Here is a 26,822-nt window from a genome sequence, read left to right as displayed (position 1 = left end):
TTCCAGACTGATCTCATGAAGTGGCGTATCTATGACACGCCAATTCGTATGCCATTATTGGCATGTTATCAATACGCACACTCGCTTTTTAGCGTGTTTATCAACGCTGTTTGGCTTCCATTGACTTACATTACCTTGCAATTGCGTGTGAATTGACACCGTAGCGAGTAGTATGAAAGGCCGAAAATCCGCGTAGCGAGGTTGGCCGGGGTGGAGGATGGGTAAAACACAGGACTTTCACCCAGGAGAGCGGGGATCGTGTCCCGCGTGTGATGTTTCCTTTCCATGTTTATTGTTTTCCTAAACCCAACCCTGTTTTTCTTTTCCTAAACCCAACCAGTTCTGGCGTGTGATGTTTCCTTTCCACGTTTTTTGTTTTCCTAAACCCAACCCACGTGTGACGTTTCCTAAACCCAACCGTAGCCTCGCGATAACACACCACGTGGCTTTAGAAAGTGCCGTGTATGTTTACTCTGTGACGTTGCAGACTGCCGTCCGCTGCAGACCGCCGTCCGCTGTATAGAGCGTAGACATACATGCGGATAGCTCAAAATGCGTACAGATAACACGCCACTTGGCTTTAGGAAAGTGGCGTGTATGTTTACGCGAAGTCATGATGTCATTTCAATGTACAATAATCTGCAATTTGGAAAAAAAAAGCAGGTCTGTAGTATTAATCGTGTTTGTTACACCAAGTATTACTCTTCTTAAAGCTGTGTGTTGTGGTTTATTTTGATGAATTATAAACATGTCATCTTATTTATTTAAAGATTATTTTTTGGGCTTTTCCGCCTTTAACTGATAGGACAGCTAGGTGAGAAAGACATGCAGGAAATTGTCACAGGTTGGACTCGAACCCTGGACCTCTGCGTCAAGGCATAAACTTCTAAGTACATGTGCGCCTGCTCTACCAACTGAGCCAACCCAGCCACATGTCATCTTATTTTTTAAAGGTAAATTATTATAGACAAATGTTATAACACATTTAAGTGATATGGGAGAAAGAATGTACTTTCTGGATGGTTTGATAAGACCTGAGTAAGTAAAGTGGCCTTCATGAAGATGCGTGAAAGAATATTTTTCTTTCATTGAAAATTTTCAAAGGTTGACATTTCTTCTCATTTTATCTTATGGTTGTCGACTGTCCGCTAGTAAAGCTGGTTATTTGGCTTTTGATTCACGTTCTAACCTGCTTTCTTCCCCACAATCAATCAATAGTGTTCCACAACCTGTGTGAGCAAAAATAAAAAAAATAAAACAACTAAACTGCTTCAGGATGCCTCTTACATTTACTGTTATTTATCATATCAGTCATGATATTTCATCCCTACAACTCAATTATTCCAGCAACAACACACATCTGTCTACAGTTTACACACCTTCATACTGTACATCTATTCATTAACTGATCAATTACTGTAGCTAATTCTGAGGGTGTAGCATGTTCATCATCCTGCAAAAATCAAACCTGTCTTGTATAAAATCTGAGTTTGAAAAACAAATTAGTTTTAGTTTGCATGTTGCATATGCTAATAATGTTCCCTTATGGCCTAATATTACAAATCTTGAATGCATATACTGACCTATCTCTTCATTCAAAGGTGCAGAAATGCTTTGCATGATGATATATGCAACACTCTCCTAAAAATGCTGTAGATAATTAGGGCTTTTTCAGTTTCCTATCAACTGTTATATTAGGCTTTATCAAGTTATTTGTCATAATCAGTAGGTACATTTTTATAAATAGCTCTTCACATACCTGTGAATTTGCCTGGGTGTTTTGGTGCATAACAATAAACACAGTAAGAGAAAACTGAAATAAAAAGTACTGCAAAAATTGCAAGATTATCCATTATCTGCTTAATAATTTGTCCATGATACATGCTCTAAAGATCCAGATTGTTCTAGGGAGTAAAAATTTACATTTTTAGGCAGATGAGAGGCTACTTGTCTCCAATACATTACACTTATTTTTACATGTTGCGTGTGGAAACTGAATTAGGCTACACTGCATTAGAGCTGGGCAATATATCAATATTATACTGATATTGTGATATGAGACTAGATATCGTCTTAGATTTTGGATATCGTAATATGGCATGTGTTGTCTTTTCCTGGTTTGAAAGGCTGCATTACAGTAAAGTGATGTCATTTTCTGAACTTACCAGACTGTTGTAGCTGTTCTATTATTTGCCTTTACCCACTTAGTCATTATATCCACATTACTGATGATTATTTATCAAAAATCTCATTGTGTAAATATTTTGTGAAAGCACCAATAGTCAACACTACAATATCACTACGGTAGCGATATCGAGGTATTTGGTCAAAAATATTGTGATATTTGATTTTCTCCATATCGCCCAGCCCTACACTGCATACACGAATCCTGGACCTTTGAAAACTCTGTTTCTAGCAATGCAATCAATGAATGCATTTGTTAGGATTGTAAAAGCAAGGAGTTTGAAGCTGAACATTATTGGAGGGCGTGACTGACATTTGAACGGCTCTGTCACACACCGGATGAGCACCCTACCCTTCCTCCTCTCGCCGGGTTGGTGTGTGTCTTCCTTCCGGCTTGCCGAAGAAAGTTGAGGGAGGTTCAGCGGCAACTGGGCTTTAACATAATGGACAGCCAGGGAAGGAAAGTGGTAGTCTGTGATAATGGGACCGGGGTAAGTTTGCTGCTTTGGTTTAACAGGCTCTCCATCCGTGGCTCTCTGTAAACGGTGCCGTTATGTCGAACGATTTGCTGAAACAGGAAGTGGGGCTGTCAGCGGCCAAGCTAGCTAGCGTTAACTGGGTGGATAGGTAGTTAGCTAGCCTGTTAGCCAGCTAATTTTCATTCATCCAGACCCGACACGGAAACAGCACGTAGAGTGGGTTTACATGTCAGTATAAAAGCTGAATATACAGCTCTGACTGTATCTCTCACAGCGGCGTAAACCCCACAATTAAGGCTGACGAGTAACTGCTCATTTGCTACCGACGGTTACGAAGCTAAGGCAGCTAGCTAGCTTGCTAATTTACTATTAGCATTTAACAGCTGGCTGTCTGGTTTGCGAGTATTCTTTTCCCAGGATTGTGAAGGCTTGTCCCGCCCTACTCTGCCTTACTCTACCTCTGATTGGCTTACTCTGACATTCTTGCCCTAACCCTGAGCAATCCCACTCCTCTTGCCTTAACCTAACCAACCCAATTAGAGCAGGCAACGAGTGCTAGCCAATCAGAGGGTGAGTAGGGCGGGTCATGCCTTCCCAATGCTTTCGCCATCCTAGAGAAAAAATCTCGCGTTTGGTTCACTGTCTGGCAGCTTCGTCGGTCATTTCAGGGATTTGTTTAGCAAACGATGCGGGATTTGCAGATTTGGTATTTCTGTTGCACCTTTGGTTTATTTATTAAGCACTGTAGCTAGATTTTGTCCTAATACTCAACGTCAGGTGGGCAGTGTCAGGTTAATAATGAATCACCTTTATGTTTCCCTGTTCAGCAGCTAGCACCAATTTCACGGATATAACGTTACATTTCAAGATGTTTATTGTCACACCGGTTATACAAGTACTAACTAGGGCTGTGCAATAAATCCTTTTTTGTCGTCCTCGCGATATCAACTTGCGCTAAAACACATCGCCAAAGACACTCAGTGATTTTTTTTTTTAGTTAGTTAAGAGTATTAATAGAAAACTGCACTTTAAAATCTCTGTCTTTGGTGCCTTATGTGATCTGTTCATGTTCAATTTGTTCAATAAAATAATGTTGAGAATAATTTTCTTTACGTTTTTTTAATTCAACAAGCATTTTTTATTTTTATTTTAGTGCAGTATACTAAAAGCAGCAGAAAGGCGAACTGAGTACATTTTAATATCTGTTTATTTATCCTCAGCAATAACGTTATCGCGATATTCAACGTTATCGCGTATGTTGTATTTTCCTCATATCGTGCATACCTAAAAACCTCTTTATAGAGTATGGTACAAACGTGTACATCTAATGCTGGAAGGCTCCTTTAAAAGAAAACAACTTAAAAGTAAGTAGAAAATGTAGGGGGCATATTAAAATATGATAAAATAAGTAAATAACAAATCTAGTTCACTACTGCCTATAGTCAACCCCCATGAATAAAAAACAATCTAAGAAAGTATAGCTATGCAATAAGAAACATTACAAAACTGTTTCTACTCCCATCCAGCTTGTAAAAGTAGCTTTAAGTAGCTGCTACATTGTTAGCAGCTAATGTTGATCTGAAATAAAGAAATAACATGCAGTTGGCTGATCTGTGTTTACATCAAGAAATTACTCATTGCACACAGGTAATACTGCCTCTTTTGGATCGCAAGGACTTCCTTTCTAAAACTTGCCAGCAGTCAAAGAGGATGTTGGCTCAGCATGTTACTGACTAATAAGGCATTTTTAGATTTAGCGTTTTACAGAGCCTTATGCAAAGCTAGAAAAAACCTCCCCTGTGTCAGGGTTGAACTGAGAAGTCAAGAGGAAGTGAGACGAGTCTAAACCACAGCCACATACATCACCAGCACATTTTCAGAGCACTGATACATGCTGTTTCACATCATAGTCAATTATAAAATCTGACAGTTGAACCTTGCTTTGCAACATCTATCCTACCAAGCACATACAGCTGCAAAACCACAACAACTGAGTTGTTTGGTTACTTGTAAATTTCACAATTTTCCACTAAAACTCACCACGGAAGTTGAACTGGTTCCGTAAGATAATTAATCAAAGAATCCAAAAATTGCACTAGAGACAGAATCAGGTCACTTTGCCTGTTACTCTTACAATCTTCTTTAACCAAATTCCTTTGTTAGGGCTATAGACTTTAGGTCAGGGCAGAGGGGTAGTGAACTGTGTACGGATTCTAAAAGTCTACTCTAGTTTGTTAGCTTTGTGGCTCATCTTTGAATGTACTCATTCACACTATCAGTTTGGGGAGGGGGGGGAGTCTCTATTCACATTCTCTCTCTCTTTTTTTTTTTTTTTTCTTTTTTTACATTGTTTGAGGTCACACAAAAAGTACAAAGGCAGAAGAATCCAACATGCAATTTTGCGATAACAGGCATAAATTAATTAAATGAAAGGATTGCAGAGGAAGGACTGTGCATAAATGTGTGCAACTTGTATGCACGGGAAAAGGTGTTAGAGCTAGGGGAAAATTTTAACACAACAGCGTTCAAACTGAGACAATACCATGATACAGCTTAGGTGCTAGGCCTATCTTTTCCTGGTCTTGCAGTTCAATGATACGATTCTTTGAGTTCATGTAACTTTTGTAGCTGAGTGACCTGCTTGTTTTTCATGTCCACACAGTACTAACGATTGTCTCTGTGGCTATATGTTTTCTAAAAAAAAAAATACTGTCACACTATTAATATAGATTTCTGATAGGACTTTATAACTTAAGAAACATTGAGGACCCAGAACCATCATACTAACATCCTATTAGGGATTTTTTTTAATACAGATTTGAGATATTAATAAAATTAACTAAAAATAAAATAATAATGGATTTTAAGATGAAATTAACCAAATTTACTTGATAAAAGCTAAGGATCAGCCTTAAAAAACCAATACATTTGATGTTTACTACCTTTGTGCTGGAGACTACATGTAAAGAAGGCGCTGGCCGTAGATGATGATACTCAGACACACACATGGAGATTCCGACACTGTAGCGTCGGTGGTTACATTTTTATCTCTTTCTGAATGCTAATTAAGCCCGCTGTTATCAGGATGACTGTGATGTCTGGCTGTATTGCACAGTTAATCTAATCAGTACTTGAATGTATTTCCTCACATCACTTCCTCTGTGCTCTGGTTCTTGTCTCTCTCTTTTAGTTTGTCAAGTGCGGCTATGCAGGCTCCAACTTCCCAGAGCACATCTTCCCTGCGCTTGTTGGGAGGCCCATTATTCGCTCGACAGCCAAAGTCGGAAACATTGAGATCAAGGTACGAACTGGTCCTCCACCTGATGTTGCTGGAATGAAAGTTTAATTTGACCAGAAAGTCTTGGTTTCAAGTTTGAACCTGGTCAGGAAACCACTGATAAGACAAAAATATAATCTGCAAATGAGTGAAAAATCAAGATATATGTAATCACACACAACAGAGCAGAGTCAGTTTCTAATGTAAGCACAATGTCAAAGCCACAGACTGTCTAATTCCCCTCTAAAAGATCTGTTATCATTGTGTAGTGAGCTCCAGTAAGAGTCCCATTCAGTTCTGAAATTTGTTAGATAACCAAATCAATCCTCTAACCACAAGCTACACCAGCTTGTTGTTGACATCCTCCCAGTACCAACTACAGTACCTCCAGTGCATTCCTGCAAATGTGAAATATTTGAATAGGTCGTGGAATCTGGGTAAAGATCTGTTGATTACGCAGCTGCAGTCTAAATTTATGACAGTTTCCCATATATTTCTCCTGTTCTTTCCAATTATTTTGTTTATTCATTTTTATTTATTTTTTTTATATCTACCTTCCTCTTCCTCCATGTTTTGTTCCCTCCCGATGAAGTAGAATGCCCAGAAGATGGTAAGTTCAGGTTGGTGTGTGCCTCCTGTTCTTGCCTGCTCCAGAGAGTTGTGTAATGTTTTGATCTCAACCGAATTAAACTCTCTTTGTTTTAGATGGGTTTGTTTTTGTGTCCAGTGTCTTTTCTTCATTTGTTTTCTATCGTGTTTTCTTACTCACACAATGATACCATTCTTCTACATCCCAACTAGTTGCCATTGAGTTTGAGTGTTTGGCAAATGAGTGGCAGAAAGTCAGATAGATATACAGCCCCTACGTTAATGCACTCCTCTCTCCAGGCTGAAAGTGTTGCCGAAATGGCTGTGATGAATCAAAGGCCAGCTGCTATCGATGGAGTGCTAAAAGAGATTTTGGACCGATTCCATTTTCAGAGGCCGATCTGCTGGCGCATCCCGACAGATACACCCCCCACCCCCACCACTCAATCCTGCTGCTATTTAAGGACTAAGATAATCACAACAGTTTTCTGTTAAAAAAGAACCCAAAATGTCAGCTGCAGCTGGAACGCTTGGTGCTAAATGATCAATGGTGTGTACCTATGCATCACAGATCTGTTTACCTCACTGTGATGACGCCACAAACATATCTTATTTAAGGAATGTCTCATTGAGAGCATTTGCTTTAGTGTCTCTGGTTTTTTCACCTTTACAAATGCAGAGGAAGTGTCCACACTTGAGGGTGCATGGCAGACAGCTGAAAGTGGGAGACGGAAACACATCTGTTTTTCCGTTTTCCTTTTTATTTTTTTTTTAAATTGAGACCACATGGAGGCAATGCCTATGACTGGTACTTTGTTAATGCCAAAGCACACAGGATGAACCCATAAAATGGCTGCCTTCACTAGGGCTTTGATGTCTCCAAGTGGAACGTGAGATGCTTGACTGTGTGGCTAACACTGAGCTCTAACCCAGCGGTTGTTTACATTGCCAGGCTGCCTTGCATGCAGCTAGTTGAATGGTGCTAAAACAAGTGGTTTACTGTAGCTAGAGGGAAACACAAGTGTTTCCAGGTGTGTAGATGCATGGTAAATAATGGCTTGTTTTGCATGCTGGGTAACTGAGTTTTAAAGTAGTTTTTAAAGAAACTACTTGGGCGAGGACATTAATGCAGCCGTTGCCATCTGACAGATGACTCGGCTTGATGACCCAGTTTCTTTGATTTAATGAGACTAGCAGGCCAACGGGACAAGTTGAAATGATTTTATTGCCCTCATCCAATACTCAGTGCTCATCCCCACTCTCAGTGATCCTGAATGATCCCAACTGGCTTTCAGAAGTGGAGGGCTACACTGCACAACTTCTGAATATTTATCCCTGTTGACCTTTGACCTCTCCCTCCAGGACTTGATGGTGGGGGACGAGGCCAGCGAGCTGCGCTCCATGCTGGAGGTCAACTACCCCATGGAGAACGGCATCGTCAGGAACTGGGATGACATGAAGCACCTGTGGGACTACACCTTCGGCCCAGAGAAGCTCAACATCGACTCCCGCAACTGCAAGATCCTGCTGACCGAACCACCCATGAACCCCACCAAGAACCGCGAAAAAATCATTGAAGTATGTTGACATTTATTTTTGTGTGTGTACAGCTTGAAAGTATTTTTGTAGTTGTGTGAAGGGAACAACAAAAAAGGGAAAATTTACTAGTTTATGCATTTCTTACTGTGGGTTTGAAGATCTTTTCTACTCTTTGTGTCACCGATGAATGTTACACTATACTCATTCGCTCTATATCCAGTTAATCAAAGTATAGACTTTATACATTACGGATATATATATATTTTTTTTTTTAGCATGTGTTGCCAGCTGTACTGTTTTCATCAGCAAGTAATTGTACCTGCTGTCTGACGTTTTCTGGCTTCTCCTACAGGTGATGTTTGAGACCTACCAGTTTTCAGGAGTCTACATTGCTATACAAGCTGTGCTGACGCTGTATGCCCAAGGTAGGAAGTCCAACGTGCATGCTTGGGCTGCAAGTCTTAAGTTTGAATATCACAGAGATTTCCAGGTGTCCTTCCTATTTTCAACAAACCTCTCACCCACAAATTAGATTTCCCCTGACACCAGAAGTGTATCTTGTATGTTATAACGGGTAAATTATTAGTAGTTCAGCAGCTCAGCGACAGAAGACTTCTCATTTTAATTGCGGAAATATTCTGGTGTGCAGTGTTTAACTACCACACCTTTGTCAAATAGTTTGTGCAAAGATTTGTTTTATGACACTACTTGGATACCAGACATGTTATTCTTCACGCCAGAAAGTCTAGACAGTCCCGTGAACATCACTTTACACTTTTCCACTGACACGATATCCTAACATTATCTAAAGTGTTGGGATTAGTTAAACCCCACCTGTGTGGTGCTTCAAGCAGGATTAGATGAACTCTGAAACTATTTGCCTCTACACTGAGACTCCGACTCAGTTTTGAACACAGAACCCTGCATGAGGTCTGTGCACTGCTCTGTCATTTTGTATCGGAGTCTATTACAGACTGAGCTGTTATTAGCTGTTAATCGTTACATTAGATGTGTTATCTTTCCAGGATTTGTGTGTTTACCCAGCCAGCGGCAAGCTAACAATAAGTAGCCCAAAGCACACACTGGACAAAACTCGGACACAAACACACCTAGCTTGGTAGAATTGTAGATTATTAACAGACTGATCTCAATAAGTGGCGGATGCATGGCACGCCAATTCGTATGCCATTTTAGCATGTTATCAAGATGCATTTTTTTAGCGTGTTTATCAACGCCGTTTGGCCTCCATTGACTTGCATTACCTTGCGATTGCGTGTCAATTTACGCCAAGTTATCCTGAGAAAATGACGTAGCATTAAGAGCGACTACGGTGTGAAAGGCTGAAAATCCGCATAGGGAGGTTGGTTGGGATGGTGGTGGATGGGTCAAACAACACAGGACTTTAACCCAGGAGACCGGGGATCGTGTCCCGCGTGTCACGTTTCCTAAACCCAACCGTCCTGTTCTTCTTTTATTAAACCCATCTGTCCCGTTCTTCTTTTGTTAAACCCAACCGTCCCGTTCTTATTTTATTAAACCCATCTGTCCCGTTCTTCTTTTGTTAAACCCAACCGTCCCGTTCTTCTTTTCCTAAACCCAACCCGTCCGCTGTATACGGCGTAGACATACACATGGATAGCTCAAAATGCGTACAGATAGCATGCCACTTGGCTTTAGAAAGCATGTATGTTTATGCGATGTCATGTTGATTAACGTGTGTGTGTGTGTGTGTGTGTGTGTGTGTGTGTGTGTGTGTGTGTGTGTGTGTGTGTGTTTCTGGGTTTTAGGTCTTCTGACCGGTGTGGTGGTGGACTCAGGTGATGGTGTGACACACATCTGTCCAGTGTATGAGGGCTTCAGCCTGCCTCATCTGACAAGACGCCTGGACATCGCAGGCAGGGACATCACCCGCTACCTCATCAAGGTATCCAGTCAGTCATGACAGGGCGAGACAGAGTAGCAAAGAACTCAACAAAAACTAGCAGTGCAAACAAGGTAGTTAGTCAGTAGAGTATATACTGTATGAATGTGTCATTTTGATTGTTTTAAAAAATGATGTGGATTGATCTTCAGATGGTAGATTCTAGATAATAAGACGTAGTGGTGCTGCATCATAATGCACAGGAGAGCCATTGTTCTACTTAATTCATAATTTATTGCATTTGTAGTAAAACAAATACGTCTCTTACAGAGTCCAGTCTCTTACAGAGTCCAGTCTCTTTACATGGGTTAGAATCATAAAAAAAGAAAAAGAAATCCAGAATGTTAGTCCTGTTGCTGTTTAGGAAGGGGGAACTGGCATCATCTTCTTTCTAAAAGGAAGTAACAGGGTCTTAACTTTGAGGAGATCTGACAGTAACTAGTTCTTGTTTAATTATTATTTGAATATATACATCAGTGGTAACTCAAAAGAATTAGGCTTCTGACCTTCCTCTCCTTTCTGCTATTTCTCTACCATCCTCTTCCTCTAGTTGTTGTTGTTGAGGGGTTATGCCTTCAACCACTCTGCAGACTTTGAGACGGTGCGTATGATGAAGGAGAAGCTGTGCTATGTGGGCTACAACATCGAGCAGGAGCAGAAGCTGGCCCTGGAGACCACCGTGCTGGTGGAATCGTACACGGTAAATATTCACGTTTTTATTTTTCAACATAATAAAACAGACTGAAATCTGCTTAGATTCATATTTAATAGAACATTATTTTAATCAAAGCTACCAGAAGTGAGCTACACGTATAGCATCAGTGCACAGATTGTTGGTACAGTCACTCTATTAATACTTTAAAAAGTTTAGGATGTGGCTTTTTGTTTGTACGGGTCATTTCACAGAGCTGTTAAACTGCTGCTGAGCTAAAATTGTAACCTGGTGTTTGTGGTTGTCATTTCATCAAGTGGGCAGACACAGCAGCCAGTGTGAAGCCAGACTTAAAAGCGAGTTGCTGCCCTCGCATGGACATTCTGTGCATTATTCACTCAGTTGGCATCAAATGGGGGGGGGGAAACTGGACAAAAATGAGAAACATAATAGGTAGTAAGGCCAAACATTTAAATAAAGACATGATAAATAATTTCTGCAGTTTTATTAAACTCCAACGTGTCTCCCCTTGGACGATCGTGGCAGCATGCCATGTCATCTCGCTCACTGTTTCCTGCTGTCACCTATCTAATGAATATGCTATAAAACAATAATAAAAAAAGAACACCTCCTATTGAAGAAATAGAGGAATTAACTAAATCAGAGACATGAGCTCAAGAAAACCAGTCAGGACACTGTGAGACTGAATATAAGGATAAAGAGGACAAATAACGTCTTTCGGATACAGATGTGCAATAACGGCTAAAAACATTTGAGTTTACTCCAAAAATGGGAAAATCCATGTTTGTTAGACACATTAAGCAGCTGTTTTTTTGATACGTTGGCCATTTCACCGTTAAATGGCAACATATTTCCAGCCCTACTTTTTTTTTTTGGTAAAATTTGTTCTTTTTATGCACACAAGTTTTAAATTTCTGCTCAAAATAGCATTGCAGAAAGAATCCCTCCCAAAGGATTTGTTACTCAAAAGTGGCAGTATTTTGAAGTAATGAAAACTAATGGGGTAACTAAATCTGTTTCTGCACTGAGCTAAGTAGCCTACCACATGCCCGTTGTTGGTTCTGTTGGCGGCTTTAGGACAGGGCAGTGCTGCTGACTAACTGTTTTCTCTGGGACTCAAACATATGGGGGTGCAGAGCTCCTCCTCCAGGCTTGCTTTTCTTTCCAAGGCCCTTTTCCCTGCAGAGGGAACCACAGAATCTAAACGCAGGTCCTGAGGTCTGTGTTACTGCACGCCTTACCGAGCACATGTTGTGTCTCAGAGCTCACCGACCGTGTGTGTTTGGGTTAGTGTAGGCGACCGTGTGTGTGTAGGTGTGTGAACATGGCTGTGTAAGTATCGTTTTGTGTGCCGAAAACAAGGAGGGCAATGTAACTGTGGCCGAAGGGCCCTGAACTGTGCGTTACATCATTTCCTGTGCAGCCACTTTGCGGCGGTGGTTGGGCTCTGCTTCCTCCCACTGCCCTCTGCTGAATGAAGCCTTTTTATAGTCACACACACATTCACTTTACTCAGTTTGGAGCCTACACTCTCTCTCTCTCACTCTCTCTCACTCTCTCTCTCTCTCTCTCTCTCTCTCTGTGCTTCAACTTGCTGTACAATATTATCAGAGTCTTGGAGGATTTTCTAACCACAAGACATGCATACATTTTTCTTTTAAAAGAGTTTATTGAGAAGTTATGACATCCTTTCATACCTTGCAAAGAACCATTGAATAGTATAATTTTCAGTTCTTACATTCAGGATTTATGACTCTATTGAGTCATACATTAAGTCCTACCTCTTCAGTGGCGTCATATTTTATTTTTTCCGTCTCTTTTCATCTCCTCCCTCCCACACATCTCCAGCTGCCAGATGGTCGTGTGATCAAGGTGGGAGGAGAGCGGTTTGAGGCCCCCGAGGCTCTGTTCCAGCCCCACCTCATCAACGTGGAGGGTGTCGGAGTGGCGGAGCTCCTCTTCAACACCATCCAGGCAGCCGATATAGACACCAGGTGAGGCCAGCGAAAGTGTACGGGTCCACTCCAATGCCGATAAAGACGCATCAGTATATACTGTACTGAAGAGTGACCGAGTGTTTCCGCTCTAGCACACATTACTACACAACATTGACAAGCCCTAGCACACAGCCGGAGACATGCAAGATGGCGGTGTCGCCCAGCAGAGCTCCCGCTGAAGCAATAGAGGGTTTTAGATATCAAAGAGTTCTGTATTGAAAGGATGAAAATTGATATTTGGGTATCTTAATGAGTGGAAATGTACAAGAGAATGTACACTTGGAAACCCAATACGTCATTATGCATTCCTTGCTGTTGGAGTTGAATGCTGTATTTTGTAGAATATACCTTAAGTCAGTGGTTCTCAAACATTTTTCAATAATATGAATTGTTTCTTTAAGCCAGTGTGAATCATTTTTGGTAGAAAAAAAAGTCTATATAAAGAGGAACAATACAGTGCTGTCAGCGATAGATTTACTAAACAACAGCCTTGTACCTGGAAAACATTTAAATGCTAATGAGAAAAGGTAAAAAAAAAACAAAAAACGACAAAACCTTGGAAAAAAGATGGTACAAGGAAGTAAGGCACGAATAGGTCGAAAATAGTATCAAAAACAGTGACATAACTTCGAAAAAAGTGAGAAACTTGTAAAAAGTTGAAGGAAGGCAAGAAGAGGTCCAAAGACGGAGACACAAATGTCACATTTTTGGTAGGAAAAAAAAGTCTACATAAAGAGGAACAATGTTCTGGACAACAGCCTTGTAACTATTAAACAATGTGTTAAATATCTCACGTACCCCCTGCAGTCCTCCAAAGTACCCCTAGGGGTACACGTACCCCCATTTGAGAACCACTGCCTTAAGTCACTGAGGGACTCAAATCTGCCTTCAAAGTTCATTTTCAACATTTGTCGACTTAAAATGGGAAAAACTTCCCGTTGGGGAAGGAAACTAGCCACGCTACTTCTTCTCTTCTTATCTGCGTGTTGTTGGGTCTCTTCCTGCTCTCACCCTCTTTCCGTCTCCCCGTCATCAGGTCCGAGTTCTACAAACACATCGTGTTATCAGGAGGATCCACTATGTACCCGGGCCTGCCGTCTCGGCTGGAGAGGGAACTCAAGCAGCTGTACCTGGAACGTGTGCTCAAGGGAGACGTGGACAAGCTTTCGGTGAGATATCAACCCTTTTACAACGCCTCATTTATAGTTCTAGCTGTTGACTGTGTGAAGAGCATCACGGAAGGACTCTGAGCTAAAACGGCTCAGCTGTGGTTTACAGTTTGACTTTGAAAACAGGTCATACTAAATTAATTTGAGCTCAAATTAGAATTTGATTAGTGTCACTTGCACTGCGACCAGTGTCATCTAAAAGAAGAAGCGTGTCGTTGAACGTTCAGATGAGCCAAAGTCTGGTTTTACTGCACCTGGCCCCTCAGTTGGTGTGAATTAGTATTTCCAGCTGATGCTCTGGGTTTGTTTAAGTTGGCCTGGGCGGGGTTTGCCACATGTGAGAGAGCAGTAAAGTGCCAGAGAGCTGCAACTAACCGCAGGGAACATGTTTGGGCCAGTTTAGTGTGCAAACGGTGACCGACACCTGACAGTATTCCCTTTGTCCTGATGAGGTTAAATCCCACACACTGAGAGTTCACAGCAGAATACATTAGACACCTTGAATTATGTCTAGTTACTACTTCAACCGTGTCTGTCTCTGAACACGTCCACGGTTTACCATCATGTTTGGTCTCAGACTGGTGCAGTGTACGTAGACCACCACCAGGGGGCGGTATATATCAACAGACATTAATTTAACTTAAACAGAGCACTTTCATAACAACATATGTGGGGTTCACTTCCCAATGATAAATATTTGTTTTGGAAAAACAAAAATCCATACGTTACATTTCCACTTCAGAATCCCAAAGACCCTGATGATTTTACTCAGAGCGATTTTGTAAACAAACGTCTACAGATGACTCATACGTTAGAACGCAAGTCATTATGTCTTTATATGGAGTGATAGTGTTTTCACATATATCTTTCATGAAAAGTAACTTAAATGTTTGCAATTTGTAACAAGACAGAGGACCTTTTTGTATTTTTAGCAAAATCCCCAAATACTTTTTATACTAAATATTTGAAAAAATGGCTGTTAGGAAGTTTGTAGTTTACTCTTTCATAGTGTTTAGCTTGAATTGAAGTCAAAAACTTTTTTAAATCATCCCTGTTGCATATTCCAGTTCACTGCTATTCTGCTATAAGCTCCGGCTGATCTTCCAAACACTCACAATATGGTTAAATACACTACCTTCATTTGTAACGTGCACCTTTTTATCTGTTTGTTTGTTGCTTACAACTCTGTTTAGACAACTAGCCACGTGAGCACCAAACAGAAGCCTAGCTTTTGCCCTATTTGGTGAAAATATGAGTGTTTGGAACAGAGAGAGCGTAGAGAAGTGGTTTGAGAAGTTTGTATTGATGTCTTGATGCTTCTCCCATCCTAAAAACTTGTCAGTAAGTTAGATCTGACATAAAGTGAAGCCACCTTTTTTTTAAGCTGATTTGGAGTGAATTATCACTTTAAAGCTGCACTAATATTTTGATATTAACAAAAGATCGAATTATGTGTAATGTGTCTTTCATAGTGACAAATCCACAGAGAACTTATCAACCAATGTGGCAGTTTCCTTCAGCTTTCCAGAGCCTTTTTTAGCCTCTTTAAGTTTGTTGTTTGCCTGGATAGCTCACCTGGTTGAGTGTACGCCCCATGTACAAAGGCTCAGTCCTTGCCACAGCGGTCGTAGGTTTAATTCCAACCTGTGAACCTTTGCGGCATGTCATTCCCTCTCTCTCCCCTTTCACATCTTTAGCTGTCCTCTGTAATAAAGGCCTAAAATGCCCCCAAAAAATCTTTAAAAAGTTTATTGTTTTGGTTTTATGATCCAAAACTTGTTGGTGGAGACCAAAACTGAGCTAAAGGAGAGTGAATGTCTGACTTCCCAAAAAAAGACTAAAATTGACTACTTCTACTGAATATTGAATTAGCAACTGTTTGGTAATATCTGAACTTCATTCTTTATTCTGAATTTCAACTTCAGAAGGTGATACATTTCGTCAATACAGTATTGTGTTTACAGCTTCCCATGTGGCCAAAGAAATCTGCCGATATACTAATGCAGGTGGAAGGACTGTATGTCCTTAATATTTAATGTCAAAATGCTACATATTCTATTAATATCCTCATACAAAATATCCCATATACAGTAACAATATGACACTGTTACAATAATATACACATCGAGTTTTGTTCCCTCAATTGTTTTTTCCTGTTTCAAACCCAGTTCAGTCAGGAGTTTTATATTTTACTCCAAAAATTAGTCCCTCCAGCCATTTTGGGATTTATTTCATATTATGTATGTTGCCAAGCCGCCTTGGGCACCGTAATTATGACAATTGTTCTCATATTAGCCATGGCACCAATTCCATATTTTGATTTGAATGTACAAACACTAGCAGGGTATCTGCAGTTTCATTTTCAGAGGTGGTAAATATTAGTTTCCTGCTGGCGGTCATGTTAGTTATATAATGTTTTTATTAGGGCTGTCAATCGATTAAAAAATTTAATCTAATTAATTACATACTCTGTGATTAATTAATAAAAATGAATCGCATACATAATTAACGGTGCCTGAACCGATACTTTTTTTAAGAAAGTAAAAAAATAAAATAAAATAAAAGGGTACTAAACAACAGTCGGTGACATTAAAGAACGGCTTGTTTATTGCTAAGGCCATATGGTCAAAATTAAATGATTTAATAATAATGTATAACAATAACAATAACTTATTTCACTAGTAAATTGCTGTTGAACGACAAAAACAACCACCAGATGGGAAAAGGACATTTACAATAACTTCAAATGCCACGAGGCTGTAGTTTACCAGTTTCATTGAACGCACCGTCTGTGTTGTTTCTCTGACGGCAGCTCGGCAGCTGCAGATTGTTACATCCCGGTGTTGGAATCCTCTACAGTAAAACACAGTCAAATTTTACACCGTTTAGCGTTAGCTGTCAGCATTGTAACCGTGTTTAATCCAGCTACTAGCTAGCGGTAGGCTAAAGTTAGCTGCTGTCTAGTATAGTGTTAACTAGCTAGCAGTAGGCTAACGTTAGCTGCTGTTGAGTATAGTGTTAACTAGCGTCACGTTCAGCTGTGTTTGAGATCATCAGAGAGAAGTGCAGACATATCAGTGGCACCAGATTTCGGTAGCCAGGGTTGGCAGGAAGAAGATTTTTACAAGTAAATGTTCCAATTAATGATCCAGGCAGCACATTCTCGTCTCCCTCCTTCATTTTACAGTCCAATGGTGGCTAGAACGGCTCCGGGTCAAACGTCAATATGGAATGGATTAATCTGCGTTATTTTTTTTAACACGTTATTTTTTCTCAGATTAATTAATCGAAATTAACGCGTTATTTTGACAGCCCTAGTTTTTATTGACTGCAGGCTGTTGGGGCTATGCACCACCTATACATTTAAAATTGGGATTGTTTTGAAAGTGGATAGTTCATGCAGGAGGCTGTTTAATCCTTCTTTTGTGGAGTTTCATTTGGCAACATCCCCTTCAAAGCCCTCCATAATCTCGCTCCTCCATACCTCTCTGAACTCCTTCAGCCCTACACTCCATCCCGTACTCTCCGATCCTCCTCTTCCTCACTGCTTTCCACTCCTTCTGCCTGCCTGTCCACAGTGGGGTTTAGAGCCTTCAGCCATTCTGCCCCTCGCCTTTGGAACTGCGTCCCACTATCCATCCGTACAATAGAGTCTCTACCCACCTTTAAAACCTCCCTCAAAACCCACATGACTCCACTCTCCATCAAAATCATGGATAGATTGCTTTCTCTTAAATTTATATCTCAATCTTTTTCTATCTCAGTGTGTTTGGTTTGTTTTGTTTTAATTATATTTGCCTTTTTAACTGTATTTTTGCTTGTTTTAACTGCAAGGTGTCCTTGAGTGCTATGAAAGCCACCCATAAATAAACTATATTATTATTATTATTATTATTATTATTATTATTATTATTAACATCAGACCTGTGGCAAACTACTGTCACTATTGCTAGCTCACAGAAGTTTATCTGTGTTTTAAGCCCCGAACGTCTCCTTCCAGGCAGCGCTGCCTGGAAGGCACTAGGATTGGGCAATGGTTATGGTTAGGGTTAGGTGCCTTGAAGCGAACAGTCGCAGCGCTGCCTGGAAGGAGACGTTGGGGGCTTAAAACACGCTACAGAAGCCAAGAAGCTCATTAACTCATTATGGGCAATTTTAGCAAAAACCTAAATAAAACTTTATTTCATTATTTGAATTATCTATCCGGCTTTGCGTCACATAAATAGGAATTATTTTTGTAATACTGCTGGAAAGGACTGAAAAAAGTAATATAAATAATTCTAGGTCATTTTATCCGACATGCATATTTGGGCCGATATCCTTGTAAAAGATGTATTAAATGGCATTGTATGTGATAATAAAAAGATCTTTGAAAAGTGTTGAATTCAACTTGATCCCTGCAGAAACCCTCACTGGTTTTCACATCTGTATGCAAATCTCCACGTGGTCCTGAAAACTGTGCAAAATAAAGTTCACACCGATTTAGAAAAACATTAAGATGTTTATCACATCCGAGTTGAGGGACAGAAAACATTGGGACAGTTGGAGCTGCAGTGTGAACACAGCCTTAGACTCCAGGACACTTGTTTGTTACATAGGGCCGTCTTTTTATGTCTCTGTGTCCCCTTGTCTTGTAGAAATTTAAGATCCGGATCGAGGATCCTCCCAGGCGAAAGCACATGGTGTTCCTGGGCGGAGCGGTGCTGGCCGACATCATGAAGGACAAGGACAACTTCTGGCTGACCCGGGAAGAGTACCAGGAGAAAGGAGTCCACGTGCTGGAAAAACTTGGAGTCACCGTCAGATAAAGCACTGGACGGACAGACCACACACACACACACACATATACAAACACACACGTACATGACATACACGCATCCCCCCCCCTCGCCCACATCGCAGAGTATATATCTATTTATCCCTCTTCTTCTCTTTCGGCTCTTGATACTACTCAAACATCAGAGGGAGTCAGGCCGTCACCTCCTCCTCCTCCTCCTCCTCTCTCTCCTCCTCCTCCTCCTCTCTCTCCTCTGCCTTTCTTCTCTCCTGGTTTGGAATTGGCTCACGCTTTTCCTCGCAAGCCCACGAGAACCAGTTCCATCTTAGCAGATTTTACACTGAAACCCCACCTTTACTTAAACCATGAATCGAAAGGTTAATGTTGCCCTTCTGGTGTATTTTTGAATCAGATTTTCACTGAAGGTTAAAACCAGGGTGGGAAATGTTAATAACTCCGCTTATTAGCCTCCAAACAGGTTTGTTGTGAGTTAAACTTGGCAGGTTAACCCACCAGCCACTGCAGTGAGTGTTTTAGAAAGTTGAGTTTCCTCCCTTGATTAAACCTCCGGAAGGGGATAAATTGATGCAAAGCTTCTGTAAATCTGTAATATCACAATCAGGGTCCACCACAAACAGCCACGGGCCGCTTTCAGCATCTGTTCCAGGTGAGCGAGAACTGATCACATTTTTATGTCGGTTTTTTATAAAATAATATCATGACTTTTTCTTTTCTGGGAGAGGGATTTCTTTTTGTTGTGCTGTTCCTTTTTTTTGTTGGAGTTCAATTTATTCTTTTTAAAAAAAAAAATAAAAAAAAATTTCATTGACATTTTCTTTTGTTGCTGTGCACTACTACCATTGTAAATGGAGTGTATTGTGGTAACCGAAGTTGCTCCACGTTTTTTTGAAGAATTGATGGTTGATTTATAAAGGGACAAATACACAAAGGAAAGCCCCTGAGCTTGACATCGGCTGTGTGACGGTACTTTGGGGTTTGTGGGCGGTGACACGATGATGGGATGTTGGGGGGAGGGGGAGTGATGCTATTTGTTCCTCATCAGACAGCCTCGTCTCTGCCTCCTCTCTCTGTGTAAATCTCAAGCTGAATGAACGGGTGTAAGCAGTTGTAGCAATATTACAAACTGACGACGCCATAGCACCTTACCCGTCGTATTCCTTCAGATCCACCACAGCACGGAGGCAGTCGCGGGTTGGCGATGAGATCGGTGTGAATCTGGGCGCAGAGCACCGCAAAAGTGGGACAAAATAAAACGGTATTTTATCGACGTTGAAATACTGTCGAGACCGTATTTAAGTTCTCCAGTCTTTGGCTCCCAACGGTTGACTTAATGATTACTGGAGGCACTTCTACTTTGAGTACCTAAAATGTGTTTTTTCTTCCTCTTTCCATGAACGTCTATCCAGTGCCAAGTGCAGTTAATGTTAACTGGATCTCATGTGTTAATGTCTTTCTTTTGTCACTGTTTTTGTTTTTTATTTTCCTGTGTTGTTCATAGCATAACTGCCTAACGCTGATTTAAATAAAAAAAAGTGATTTATAAGGATGTTTGTGTGGCAGGTCCATCTTTTTGACACAAGAAGCAGGTTTACTGAGTTATATGAAAAAGAATAGGAGTAAAATCTGGAACCAGAGTGATACCAAAAGACTTGTTCTGGGTTTTACTTCGATTAGATGCTTTAGTACACATGTAAACCCAGTTCACAGTAAGGCTGCAGCTAAGATTTTTTTTTTTTACAATCGAATGATTTTCTTGATTGTTTAGTCTACAAAAGCGTTAAAATGCCAATAATGATTCTTTAGAGCCCAAGCTGATGTCTTTTTGTCCGATCAACAGTCCAAATCCCAAAGACAAGAAAATATTTTAAATTATTGCTTGAAAAATGACTGAAACTGTTGACTTATAATCAAATTATTGGCCTAATAATCATTAGTAGTCATAGTTCACAGATAACTGTGGTTTGTAACATGATCATTTCCAGTCCCCTTCAAAAATTGGTAAAAATCACGTGTACATGCTCTATGACTAAACTTAATTCAGTTCTTATATTAACAAGAATAATTCCTGTGTACGCACGAGTCTTGTTGCCCGGATACCATGAGCAACCTATCTGACACCAGTCAAACAGAAATCAAGCATTAATGTTTATCAGTCTTGACCTTGGAAATAGTTTAACAAAACAACCCCAAGTAAGATATCTACTGAGCTCCCATGTCAACATATCCGTCTCCATGACAACTGGGCTTGAGGAAAAAGCAATAGTGATTAAGTGGACCTAAATAAGTTGAGATTGTTTTCTAAGTCAGAAAATGAAATAAGTAGTTATGAAACCGAAAAACAATCGTGCAAACCTTGTAAAGACATGATCCACTTGTTGACATGCAGCCAGTCAACTCGAGTTGTGAGGAAAAGTTCAGTGATTAACATCAACAAAATCACAAGCCAAGCTGCCACACCGAGCCGATCTCTATCCACTGCTGCGTCTGTTTGGGTGCTCCGGCTGGCTGCCAGCTTTATGTTGGATCTTAAAAAACAAGAAAACATCTCCTGCTCATCTTTAAAAGCAGTGACACACCAAGCCGATAATCGGCCGTCGGACAGTCTGGCGAGGTCGGTGACTCGAGTCTGTTCAGTATGTTCCGTGCCGTCGTCCGTCCCAGGAGCTGTCGGCCTTCATTTTGGCCGACCTGACATGTTGCGTCGGAGGGCGGGCAGTTGGACTCCATGACCAATCTGATTGGTGGAGTGCTCACCTGGAAATGACGAGCGGGATTAGCGTGACTAATGCCTCTCAAAATCTGACGAAAATCTTTTAAACTGACCTTTGTTGATCTGAAATGAAGACAGATTCAGCAACTGCACGGCCTATTTCTCGCTTAAAATGTTTTCAGAACCACGTTTCGGTAAACTATTTTAGTAAAATATGAGATCGTAATCTGAACAAGCCGCCATGACAGTCTGGCTTTGAATTTCTGGAGAAACCAGACCCACGTGGCGTATTCGTCCAATCAGCGGCAGTCGGCATCGCTTCGGTGTGTTCTGAGGTACTTTTTTTGGCCAACTCGGGGAGGCAGTCAGTCTGACTGCCTTTTCTACCGAAGGTTGGCCGTCCGGTTGGTGTGTCACCGGTTTAACATTTAAAGAAGAAACCACTAACAAAAACATCATGCAAAATATCAAAAAGCGGTGATGCCCATCACAATTTCCTTGGGCTTAAAGGACAAATCCGGCGTAAAATGAACCTAGGGGTTAATAACACGTGTACCGAGTCGACCGTTCTCTGGGATTTGTTTTCATGCTAATCAAATGTGACCAGTTTTAGCGCAAACCGCTAATTAGCTTATAACACTAGTCGTCGGGACATGGGTAAAGTGAAAAGAAATCGCTATTTCTATACCACTAACAAGGCTCAAAATAGCATCACATTTCCACGGTAGCAAAGATAGTTTAGGGACTGTTTTTTATTTATTTCAGGGGCCACCGGAGGAGTTTTGGGATCTTTAGTCAAAATAGACCTGACCCTCCCTTCGCCAGCAACACATTTTGGATGACCCTCTGAGATATTATGGAAAAAAAGGATGACCCTCCCCATCAATTTATTGATGCCTTCTGTACTAGTTTGTGCTTGGCAAAGAGATACAGATAGACATTGTTTTTTTAACAGCCATAGCCATGACATGTTACTAAACCTCTGCATTCTCATCTTACGCATCACACTCCTCTGTTATGGTGTGGTGGCGATTTCAGTAGATTTACTCACTAACATTGTTGTGGAAACACAATAAGCATGGAAACTAAATGCACACTTCCTGCATTACTTCAAATACTAAGTTACTCATCTAGTAAACTAGTATTCATATGAAATAAAACAATAAAACATTGAGACCATTCAGCAAAGCACACTGGGTAATAACAAATGCAACACTGGTTGCTATGGACTCGTCACTAGGCTTCCTCAGTCATTGTATATTTTAGCATATAGCTAAAGCTGCCAAAGCTGAACATTATCCAAAACTCCATTTCTCAGACGAGCGTCAATTCTTGCTTCTCAAATGCCTTGAAAAGGCTGTCGTTTATATATATATATATATATATATATATATATATATATATATATATATATATATATATATATATATATAATATCACCGGGACCGAAAGGATATTTGAGTCGGGTATAGCTGCAGCCTGGAGACCTCCCATCTCATGCCCTCCCAGCTTGGTGCAGTCCGCAAGCTTTTACTTTTCAAAATAAATGTTTTTGGATGTTTTTGAACTAAACAGTACGGCAATCATGCTAATGAATAAAATAATTTTTTCATCAGATGTCTTAGTTACAACACGATGGAGCTAGCAAAGCAGTTTTGAGTTTATATGTGTGAGCGGGATTTATTCAGTTTGGGAAATCCCACGGTCTCTAAAGCTACAGTTCAAATTGTCTGATTGACTAAATAGGGAGGGACCCATCTGCTAGCGATAGGGGCCGAGACTGAGAGAGCTACATGGAGCTACATGGATAAATATGCACCAAACAAGCCACTTTGAAATGTTGCTGTTCTCATGAATACAAAAGTTGGGTAACCCTCCCCCCTAGACTAAAAGAATTGGATGGCCATCCCCTCAACAAAGAATAAAAAGACATGACCCTCCCCTATTTTCCTCCGGTGGTCCATTCCATAAATACCGAACGGTCCCTTATAAAGACCAAGGGGGTAAGCTTCTCCTCGGACCGCGAACCTCCTATGGCGCCATTTTAATGCTACAAAGCGATCACCTCCCGTTAGCGTTCCATTGACTGCCATTCATTTTGGCGCCACTTTGACAGCGAATAACTTTACATCTGAAGCGTTTAAAGACTTTATTTGTTCATTGTTTATTTCTAAAGAAACACGACAATGTATAAAAGGCTCCATTACCTTGTACCTCACGTTATGGCTCCGTAGTAGACGTTTTTATAAAAATAGGCTAACGATTGTGTCATAACCACGGGACTTACTGTCGTATAGTAGAGGAATTACCGTATAGTACAGGAGAAGCGCAGGCAGTTTCGTCTCACATTAGCTGTTTAAGTGTAATTACTAATGTTAACTAGCATTTTAGTTAGCAATAATTAGCCTGTGCCCATGTTATCTCTTTACATATACCTACGCTCTCCGTCTCTGCAAGATTGGGAATGACTGAGATTTCTCTTGGCACAGCTACCAGAAGACTTACAACTTTCAGACATGTTGCTCACGTCACATTTACGTTGTCTCTCTCAGTTTGAGGCTGCGCAGTAACGCTCAGCGCTCACCGGAAAAGTGCTTCTAATGGCCTTCATTGGTCTCCGTCCAGAGCAACGGGATCTGTTGGTCCATTCTTATATACAGTCTATGATAAAGACAGTACCGTTCATGCGGGCGCCATCTTGGGAAAACAGTCACGACCAGTCGAACCACGAACGCCGTGTAACCAGTAACCAGTAACATAGCTCAAGCACGGCGTTCGTTGTTCAACTGGTCGTGACTGTTTTCCCAAGATGGCGCCCTCATGTATACATGAACAGTACTGTCTTTATAAACTATCTTTTTAATAAACTGTCTGTACACTTACAAAGTTCTCAATGCTTCGGTTTACATGTAGGGACCCTCATTATGCTACCGTGTTTTTACTTTACCCATGCCCCGACGACTAGCGTTATAAACTAATTAGCGGTTTGCGCTAAAACTGGTCACATTTGATTAGGATGAAAACAAATCCCAGAGAACGGTCGACTCGGTACACATGTTATTAACCCCTAGGTTCATTGTGCGCCGGTGCCTTTAATGTGGCGTCAACAGTCCAAAACTCAAATATATTCAGCTTACTATAATTTAAAAAGACAAAGACAAGCAGAAAATTCTCACATTTAAGAACCTGGAACCATCAAATGTTCAACATTTTTGCTTGAAAAATGACAGATGAATGGTTGCAGATTAATTTCCTGTCAGTTTTCTATTTGTCAATGAATTGATTAATGATTGCAACTCTAGTCTTTTGTAGAGAGCTGGAGGTGAGATTAGACAGGTTGACAGATAAACTGCATCACCAGAGGAGAGGATGGAGCTCTGGGTGTATGGAGGTGACTGAGGCTCGGCCACAGAGGAGGAGGAGTACTCTGCACACACAGACCAGAAGGAGGAAGAGGAAATGGAACAGTGGCAGAGGACTGGCGCCACCAGAGGAAGAGGCTCTGTTTTCATGCCTGAAATAAAGATCTCACCCAGACTCTTCCGGCCTTATTCCATTTTTAATCCCTCGACTCTTGTCACTTCCCTCTTAACCCTGAACTGTCACGTCTGAAGCAGCGTTTGAAGTTCCCTTCCCATCAGAGCACAAACAGAAACATCACCGGGTCTCAACAGAGAGGACATTTAATAAAATACTTTGGTGCCGTTTTAAAGGACCAGTACTTTGCTTGACCAAAACTGCATAGCGCCCCTTTAATACTTCAGTAATTAGCAGGAACCGTTCTTTACTATCAGTACTTTCACTTTTGGTGCTTTAGTACATTTCAAAGCTAAAACATTTACTTGTAATTAACTTTTTGGAGGACTTGACAAACGTACTTTTAAACTGACTTTATTTGTAGTACTTTTCTGAACTGGTATTAGATAACTTTGCACAAACCCTTACCAGCTAAACATTTTCCACAGGGTGGGAGTAGAGAGATGTTTTCCTCCGCATTTTATCTCAGGTGCAGGGTTTGAACCCAGTCAGGCAATGCTTAAAAAATTATCTGGCTCCTTGTAAGCTTTCCTTCTGCAACATCCCTGCTCACTCAGTGTAATTTAGACCTGACAGGGAAACACAACAGGCTGAAATGTTAGAATAAAAACTCAGTCGTGAGGAGGAAAACATCAAAATTCTGCCTATCTTTGGACATGAGACCATAGCACTGGTGTGGGCCGAGCCACCCAATCCTGTAAACTTCACTGGGACGTGAGTGCCGGTGCTCTGTGCACCCATAGAGGGGCCACACTGACCCCATTACATGAGCAGATATCTTAAATGTTTGCACATGTGGACTGTGATGCTGTTTGCAGCCGTTGAGCTGCTTAGCAGGCCCCCAAAAGCCCTCCGGGACCTTCTTTTTCTTCTCTTTTCTCTTTTCTCTCTCTCTCTCCCTCCCCCTCCCGCGCTCCATCATTATCGCCCACATGCTTTTCCAGAGACATCCTGAGTGAAACAGCTCAACGTCCTCGATGGCTATCACATGTTCTGCTGAGGAGGGAGGCAGCTGGGGAAAGACATCTTGAAGAGAATGAAACAGGGTGTCCTCGGCTGAGGTTATTTTCTTTGTGCTTTCTTTCATTAAAAACTTTGCAAAGAGTTTTGTGAATCTGTGGTAGTTTTTAAAACATGATAAACTTCAGACCTTGATTGACATCCTTTCTCCCTAGCAATTTTATTTCTCTAAACTATTTGTTGAATGTGTATGAGTCTGTCTTTGTTCAAAATATACTTTTAATGAACCATAGATACTTAATAAGGGACTTTAAGTAATGACCTGATGTCTATTTGGCCCTGCAAAAATGCAATTAATTAATTCAATTATCTCTTAGATTTGCTTTGCCACAGGAAGTGATGTTAAGCCATGTAAAATTTCGATGAAATGTTCCCTTCAGGATTATTCCTACTGGCTTGGTGACCCCCTGACTTTTGCATTATCACCACCAGCAGGTCAACATTTGACTTTTTTCAATTCTTTGGTTCATGACCAAATAGCTACTTGCAAAACTAATGACATTCACATCATCTTGCACTCTGTTTCACGCTAAATAGCTAATTTAAGCATGCTAATGCACTTAACTAAGATGTTGAACATCAGCATGTTAGCATTGTCATTGTGAGCATGTTCACATGTTGATTTGCATTGAGCATTCAGCTCAAAGCACCATTGTTTATAACGTACTCGTATTAGACTCTTAGTCTTGTTTTTGCCACAATTTCTTCTCCTGTAAATGAGGATTCTTACATTTTTATTTTCCTTGTTAATGTCCATTTACAGTAATATCCTTTGATGCATTTTGTTCCTTTAAAGAGCTGATTTGATGCACTGATAGAATACATTACCTAAATAGGTAGAATATCTAAGTTAATGATAATGCTTGCAGCAGAAAAGCTGCGGTTTGTTACAGTAGACATTATGGGGAAGTTCATTCAAACAGAGTCAAA

General features: G+C 40.7%; 1 protein-coding gene across 4 annotated transcripts in view; it reads left to right on the top strand.

Moving 5' to 3' along the window:
- The first annotated feature begins 2,462 nt into the window (after window positions 1-2,462).
- The window catches only part of LOC116061799 (actin-related protein 2-A), a 37,275-nt gene continuing 12,915 nt past the window's right edge, over window positions 2,463-26,822 (top strand). For 3 of the 4 annotated variants that reach the window (XM_031316162.2, XM_035991945.1, XM_031316163.2), the window contains exons 1-9: window positions 2,463-2,675; window positions 5,854-5,964; window positions 7,891-8,106; window positions 8,420-8,492; window positions 9,855-9,991; window positions 10,539-10,688; window positions 12,510-12,655; window positions 13,695-13,827; window positions 18,465-18,670. In XM_031316162.2, the coding sequence (XP_031172022.1) occupies window positions 2,628-2,675; window positions 5,854-5,964; window positions 7,891-8,106; window positions 8,420-8,492; window positions 9,855-9,991; window positions 10,539-10,688; window positions 12,510-12,655; window positions 13,695-13,827; window positions 18,465-18,635 (1,185 nt within the window). In that variant the 5' untranslated portion in view covers window positions 2,463-2,627 and the 3' untranslated portion in view covers window positions 18,636-18,670. Of the gene's footprint in view, window positions 2,676-5,853; window positions 5,965-7,890; window positions 8,107-8,419; window positions 8,493-9,854; window positions 9,992-10,538; window positions 10,689-12,509; window positions 12,656-13,694; window positions 13,828-18,464; window positions 20,172-26,822 lie in introns of those variants that run through there. The other variant, XM_031316161.2, reaches the window with a different exon arrangement.

The sequence above is a fragment of the Sander lucioperca genome, chromosome 15, assembly GCF_008315115.2.
Source record: "Sander lucioperca isolate FBNREF2018 chromosome 15, SLUC_FBN_1.2, whole genome shotgun sequence".
Classification (NCBI taxonomy): domain Eukaryota; kingdom Metazoa; phylum Chordata; class Actinopteri; order Perciformes; family Percidae; genus Sander; species Sander lucioperca.
This window is presented reverse-complemented; position numbering and strand designations above follow the sequence as displayed.